The following is a 7,136-nucleotide window of genomic DNA, read 5'->3' on the forward strand; positions in this document are numbered from 1 at the left end:
GGCTTGGATGCTGCCTCTGGCCACATATACAAATAACTTAAAACCAGAGTCCTCCCCTCTTCCTCCTCACGTCCTGCCATCTCGGACTCCAGAGAAACCTGACAGGACACCTCCCTCAGACGGGCCTCTGCCTGTGGAGACGGCCAGCTCCCCACTCGGGACCTCTGTCTCTTCCTCTGTGCGGTGGGGACCTTCCTGACCCACACGCTGTCATCTTAGTGGCCGGGAAGGAGGGGTCGCCCTCTGAGCCCAGAGCCGGGCACATGGCAAGCCTCCGACAGCTGCCTGCCCTGTCCCTGGTTCTATCCTGGGGGCAGGGAGGCAATGTGGCTTCAGGGAAAGAGAAGGCAAAATACAAAACCGGGGCAGGAAATGCTTTCTGGGGAAGGGGCCACCTTGCCATTCCTCAGTGCCTCCTCCTAGTCATGACATCTAAAAAAAAAACCCATCCTCATCCTCCACAGACCGCATTCTCTTTCCCGGCCACTGACACTGCCCAGCACAAGCCTAGCTCCTCCTACTTATCCCCAACCCATACACTTCCGCCCCTCTGTCAACAAGCCAACCTCACATTTTCCTTCTGTTCGAAAGGATCCCAAAACTCATCAAACGCAAACTGGACCCAAATCTATGCACACTCCACACATCTGTGTCTGCCCCGCCCCCCCCACACTCTGCAAAACTTGCTCTATTCTCCCAGGCTCGCTGTGCTATTCGAGGCCAACGAAAACTAGGTGAAGAAAAATAAAATCAGTAACATCCCCCAAAAAAACAAAACTCGGAGAACACCAGGATCCCTGGTCCAATCCCTAGCTCAGCACAGGAATCCTATTGCAACCCTGACGCTGCTGCAGCCTCTGCTTGAATTCCCCAGTGGACAGGGAGCTCACTACCTTACAACTGCTTCCATTACTGAGCAGCCCTAACAGAAGTGGGCCCCTCATCTCCTTCCCTGTGACCGCGACAGACATGTTCTGTGTCCTTGAGTCAGGATGGGAGAGGCCTCCTTCCCATGAGAGACCCCTCATGGGCCCCTTGTCTTCCGTCCCCCAGGACCCCCCTCTGTTATCTGCACAGCCGGGCTCCTGCACACTAAGAACACACACCGCATCTGAATTTTATTATAGGAAACGAATGAGCCCACTGCCATTGTTCTTCTAGCCACAATACCAATGAAAATGTGCTTTAGGTTATTTTACTCTTTCTAAAAATAACACTCTAAGTCTTTTCATATCAGTTTTCTTTAAAAGCAGTGTGGTACTACTTCCCTTCATGGCTTAACACAGATGTTGCACAGTTCATGGTTTTATACCTGTTAAATAAGCAAGGATTGAAAACAGCGGCGCTCCCCCGCGGGGGACCCTGAGCTCGCCTATGGCTGGTGGCAACGTGCATGAACCCAAGCCTCTCAGAGAACAGTCTGTCAGCCTGTTTCAAGAGCCATAAAAACACCCACACCCTTTGACCCAGTAATCCCGGTCCTGGGAGTTTATCCTAGGAAACTAGTTTTTTAAAAAGGAAGGAAGGGGGGAAGGTTACATGCATTAAGATATTAATTCAAGCAATTTCACAGTCAGCAGGAGGAGAAGGGGGAAGTATGATTTCATCCACTTAGGAGCATGCATGCAAGTGCAGTCAATGAAAACTACAGACTATTCTGCAACTCAAACTCGATGAATGCGACAGCCTGAGAAAGCACGCTTACAATTTATGTGCAAATAGATCAGCACTGACGGCAACAGGGGGAATTCACAGTAGTTGACTGGATCTGCTGGTAGGATGAGGGTGATTTTATTTTGAAAAAGTCCTCATTGTAAGAATTGCTATAAGTGAGATAAAAAGAATCAGGCATTGCCACTGGGACACTCCCGCAGTAACAAAAATTAAGGCGGGAGGCTGCAGAGTTCAGTGTGAAGAGATTGGCCGAGTCCCCTGGCTGTTTTGTGTTTGGGGGGCTGCCCCACGTGTTCCAGGGAGAAATCTAACACCTGTCCGTCCACCTCCGGGGAGGGGGGCGGGGGAAGGGGAGCTAATTGAGAAAAAAGCATATCATAGTGCCTCATGCTACCTGGAGCAGCTTGGAGGAAGTTTAGGGTGAATGGATTAATTTTATTTCTCCCTAAAGGGCAATCAATCACAGCACCGCCATAAACATAGGATATTCTTAAAACAGACACTTAGCTTCCAGGGCCCCGCCCCCCCACCCCCACCCCAGGGTGAATAGGGTACAGGCAGGATGATCAGATAATCCCATCCCCATTCTGGCTGCGCCCACTGTGCCTATAACCACCTGTCCGTGGGGAGAGGGCAGAACAACCAAGAAGCGCCGAGTCCTCCGGCCACAGGCAGGGGTCTATGGAGGAATGGCACCCGGCATGCGGGACCCAGGCGGGAGGACAGGGAGAGGGCAGTGGCCACGCCAGGGGCATGCACCCCGCCTCTGGGAGCCAGGCAGCAGGCACGGGGTCACTGGCATCCCCGCTCTGGGGACAAGCAGTACCCAAGGTGATGGTGGCGTAAATGACTCCTTCGGGCACCTGCACCCATCTGGGGACTCCGGTGGAGGGGGCTCTGCCGGAATGACCTGTGTGATGGCCAGAAGCACAGACAAGGGCGAGATGGAGAGAGACAAGGTGAAGAGAGGGACAGGCCACGCGCGGACACCGAGAGAGACCCGGATGAGGCAGAATGGCTGCCGGCCACCAGAAGGTAGTGCTTTCTCATTGCAGGTGTGGGCTTGTCGGGAGAGGCCCTGGGCCGGCCACGGACTTCATTTCCCAGCCCCCTCACATCCACAGGCGGCTCGTCACCAGGGCGGAGCGTGGGTAGAAGCAGTGCGTGTCACTTCTAGCTGGCGCTTCTCAGAAGCAGATTGGGGTTTCCCCACGCTCTCTTTGCAGAGGATTCTGTGGTCTCAGAGGCGGCCGAGCCCACCCTGGCAGGAGCTGGGGAACCCACACTAGCTGCTGACCCTCGATACCACACTGACCTGTCCGTGGGCGAGAGCAGATCGGTGTTGTGTTACCAGGAACTGAAAGGGGGTAACTTGTTACAGCAGCTGTCATTACCCCAACAGGAGACATCATCCATGAAGGAGCGGATGTCTTGGGCAAGCAGGACAGACACGACTGTCCCCTGCACGGGCCACCGGCACTTACGGAAGTGTTGCTGGGAGAGAGGAATCTGACCCCGGGGGGGAGGGGGGCAGTGTGGGGACAGTGCTGAGAGCAGGACAAGAAACCGAGACACCGGTCTTGCAGGAAGTCAGCGACGTCGCTTGCTGTTGGCCGATGAACTAGAGCAAAGGGCTGATGCCCCGGGCCAGTCCTCCTGCTGTGACCTGCGTGTCCACCACTCACACAGGGGTGGGGACCACGGCCAGGAACCGAGAGCAGGCCGGGTACGTCACAGGTGGCGCCCCCTCTGCAGGGCAAGTGTGGCCAGTTCTGCCCACGTCACCCTCGGCCCTTGTCCTGGCAGGAGAGGAAGGCAAAGCTGGCCTCTTCCCCAACCCTCCGGCTGCCCGTGGGATGACTATCCCGCCCCCCCCCCCTTCCCCCATCTCAGCTAAAACCAATATGAACTCACAGCCCAGAGACAGACACCAGAAACTCGGCCCTTCTGACCACTTGTTTGCGTCGAGATGTAGTGTCTGCCCCGCAGACAGGCCCCTGGGAGCGTCGGGGAGGCAGGTCCCGGCCGGCACTGGCCACACCCAGGAGAGCACCCCAGGCTTAAGATACCACGGAGGTGAGGTGCCCACCGCGGTGAGTCACTTCTTCCTCCTCCTCCCAGACGCAGCCAGACGGGAGCGACACGCCCACAGCTTCGGCCTGAAATCACAGCTCGGCCGGAGGCTCCAAAACATCTCACAAGCTCAGAGGGTTCAGGCTACGGGACACCTGCCCACCACGCCGGCCTCTCCGAGGAAAAGAACCTCAGACCAAACAGGCCCTCGCCTCCCACACACAGTTCCTGGGCGGAGGGCGGCAGGGGAGCGTGAAGACAGAGACTCCGACGCCCCGGCTCCGAGGGCCTGCCCCTCTCATCCCTGGGCCCTTCTCTGTGGAACCAGCCACGCCCCCTGCAGTTCATTCCCACGACCAGGGGCCCTCATCTCTGACATCCACAAACTGCTTTATGCTTTCAAAGACCTTCGCTTACAAGGGAAGGGGGTACGAAGGAGACAGCTGCCGGGGTCACAAACATCTCTTTCTTCCAGAACCTGGGAGGGCCGGTGTTAAAGAATTCCTACATAGCCCGGCCGGCGTGGCTTGACGGTCAAGTGATAACCTATGAACCAGGGGGGCACGGTTCGATTCCCGGTCAGGGCACATGCCTGGGTTGCGGGCTCGATCCCCAGTGGTGGGCGTGCAGGAGGCAGCTGATCGATGATCCTCTCTCATCACTGATGTTTCTGTCTCTCCCTCTCCCTTTCTTTCTGAAATCAATAAAAATATTTTTTTAAAAGAATTCCTACACCAAGAGATCGAGAACCTGAAGGCTGTGACTTTCTGACTCCCAACACACCTCTCTTCTGACACATTTCTGTGCTGAATCCAGACACATCCAGGTGGGAACACCCAAAGCATCGGGCCCCTAAACCAGCTCGCTGTGGACCATCCCGACCCCTCCTTGCAGGCACGCGGGGGGTGGGGGGGGGGGGCGGGGGGGGCTGCTGCAGGTCTCAGCTCCCCACCTGAGCAGAGGCTCAATGCTCTGTGGCCAGTTCTCAGCTTCAGCCACGCCCTCTGGCAAGAGCAGCCCAGGCTGTCCTTGCTGCCAGCACCCATCTGTGCAGGGAGCGGTTTACCCCCACCCCCACCCAAGTCCCAGCCCAGGCCCCGGGATGTACCATTGAGGGACATGTCATATGGCTCGGCCTCTTCATAGTAACCCTCTGGAGACTCGATCTTTGGGATGGAGAGCTGTTTCCGTTCTGGAATCTGTGGTATGAACAAATAAAACATTTTTCAGATACGATACACTGCCAACAACACGGAATTAACCCTTTGGGTGGAAAGAGGGGGAAGCCCAGAAGAGAAAACGCTCAGTTGGACGTCAAGCGAGTTGGGAGGGAGGACTCGGACCACCAGGACCCCATCCACTGTGTTTGCACTGTATCCAGTGAGGGGATATGGGCACGCTGCTTAACCCGCCGAGACCAGCTTTCTCCTCCTCGGAGTGAGGCTCAGATCCCCACCGCACACACCAACTACCCTTACACACGGGACACCCAACACGCAAAGTCCAGAAGGTGTCAGGCTGTGTGTAGCTAAATAGAATATACCTTCTAAAAAGACAAGGACTGCCTGGCCGGTGTTGCTCGTGATTGAGTGTTGACCTATGAACCAGGAGGTCACCAGTTCGATTCTCAGTCAGGGCACATGCCTGGGTTGCGGGCTCCATCCCCAGTGTGGGGGCCTGCAGGAGGCAGCCTGTCCATGATTCTCTCTCATCACTGATATTTCTCTCTCTCTCTCTCTCTCTCTCTCTCTCTCTCTCAAATCAATAAAAACATTAAAAAACAAAAATAAGACAAGGACTAATCAGAGGCCCATGGAGGAAAATGACCGGGTTCCTAAGGATTTAGAAACTTTTACCATAATACGTTCAATCATTCATTCAGCAAATACTGGATGGCTCCCGTATATTAGCTGCGCGGGACACACTCCTGTGGTCAAGAAAGCCTTAACTAGCGAGTGTTCACAGCTCCGGATCAAGTGCATTGTGAACGGTGCTGTAGTAGACGAGGTCAAAGTTCGGTGGGAACCAGGAGGGTGTGAGGAACATTTAGGACCAAGGAAGGATGCCCAGAGGACGGGACCTTGGAGCTGCGTCTCAAAGACAACCCCGAGGTTCGTAGGTGGCATTGGGGTGGAATGTGCACCAGTGGGAGAGAGAGCCACCTCGTTACACTGACACGATGGCCCATTTCAGAGGTCAAAGGAGCAAGAGATCCTAATGTCCCGGGTTAGGGATAGAGAACTATTCTTATCATCATCATCATCATCATCATCATCATCATGAAGATTAGGAACATGAAGTGAAGATGCAGAGAGAAGTGACATCAAAATCTGCCTGCAGGGTCGCAGGAAGGGACGGGAGAAGGCCACCGGCTCCGCAGGATTGGCCAGAGGTCGGCAAACTTTTTCGGTAAAGGGCCAAACGGAAAGCACTTTCGGGGTTTGCAGGGCCTCTGATCTCAGCCCGTCAAGCCAGCTGATGCAGTGCAAGAGCACCCGCAGATGATGCAAAGCTCAGCAAGTGTGGCTGCACTCCGGTAAAACGCCTCACGGAAAAGCGGGTGGCTGCGGATTTGGCCGGTTCTGATAGAGATCAGGGCTGAAGCTGGTGGCCTGGGGTGGCCCGATGGCCTGGGGTGGCCCTGCACTTCTGAGCAACCTGCCCCAGAGAGCCCTGTGGGAGGTTCCTGGGTGGGGCTGGTGCATCTGGCCAGGCCAGCTCTGCAGACTGACGGTGCTGATGTCCTTAATGCAGTGGCCGCCCACCCAGAGCAGCTCACTTACTGTGAAACCAACAGTGATGCGTGTCGGGCCTCTGAGGGAGGTGGGGGGCAGGGTGGTGGCGGTGCTGGCCAGGGCACCAACGGTGTCAGCGCACATCTGTTTCTCCCCCAGTGACCACAGCCCCTGGCGGTGCAGCCAGTGGCCTGAAGTGCCACCGCGGCCTGAGTCACTGGCCACACCCACGAGGTTCCTCTAGACCCCTGGCTGACCCTTCCATTGCTGGTCAGGTCTGCTGTGCACTGACTCGGGGGGGAAATGGAGGGGGACCCAGCCAGTAGAGAAAGAATCAGGACATCCTGAGCCTGGGAGAGAGGCCATCCTCCTGGCCCGGCCACAAGCATGGAGGACCCCAAAGCCCAGGCAGACTCCAGCTTCTAAAACAGCCACTCGCAAGCCTGGGGCCAGCAAGCCATCAAGGCACCTAAAGCTCCGGGGTCAGGGTGGGAAGGGCGAGGCTTTCTCTGTCTGAAGAAGAGAGGTCACAGGGTCACTCCAAGCTCATGCTCCCAAACTGCTGCTGCTGCTCAGGTCCTCCCCCCCCTCCTCCTCCACCCTCCTCTACTCCCCATCCTTCTCCCTCCTACCTCCCTTCCTCTTCCTCCCCTC

At 56.2% G+C, this 7,136-nt stretch overlaps 1 protein-coding gene across 1 annotated transcript in view; it reads right to left on the bottom strand.

Annotated features, from left to right (window-relative positions):
* The window catches only part of AFAP1L2 (actin filament associated protein 1 like 2), a 36,574-nt gene that overhangs the window by 17,811 nt on the left and 11,627 nt on the right, over positions 1-7,136 (bottom strand). The window contains exons 4-5 of the mRNA XM_023753344.1: positions 4,856-4,946; positions 2,276-2,584 (exon numbers count right to left, since the gene is read on the bottom strand). Of these exons, the coding sequence (XP_023609112.1) occupies positions 2,276-2,584; positions 4,856-4,946 (400 nt within the window). The remainder of the gene's footprint in view (positions 1-2,275; positions 2,585-4,855; positions 4,947-7,136) is intronic.

This window comes from Myotis lucifugus, unplaced genomic scaffold (genome assembly GCF_000147115.1).
Source record: "Myotis lucifugus unplaced genomic scaffold, Myoluc2.0 scaffold_44, whole genome shotgun sequence".
NCBI lineage: Eukaryota > Metazoa > Chordata > Mammalia > Chiroptera > Vespertilionidae > Myotis > Myotis lucifugus.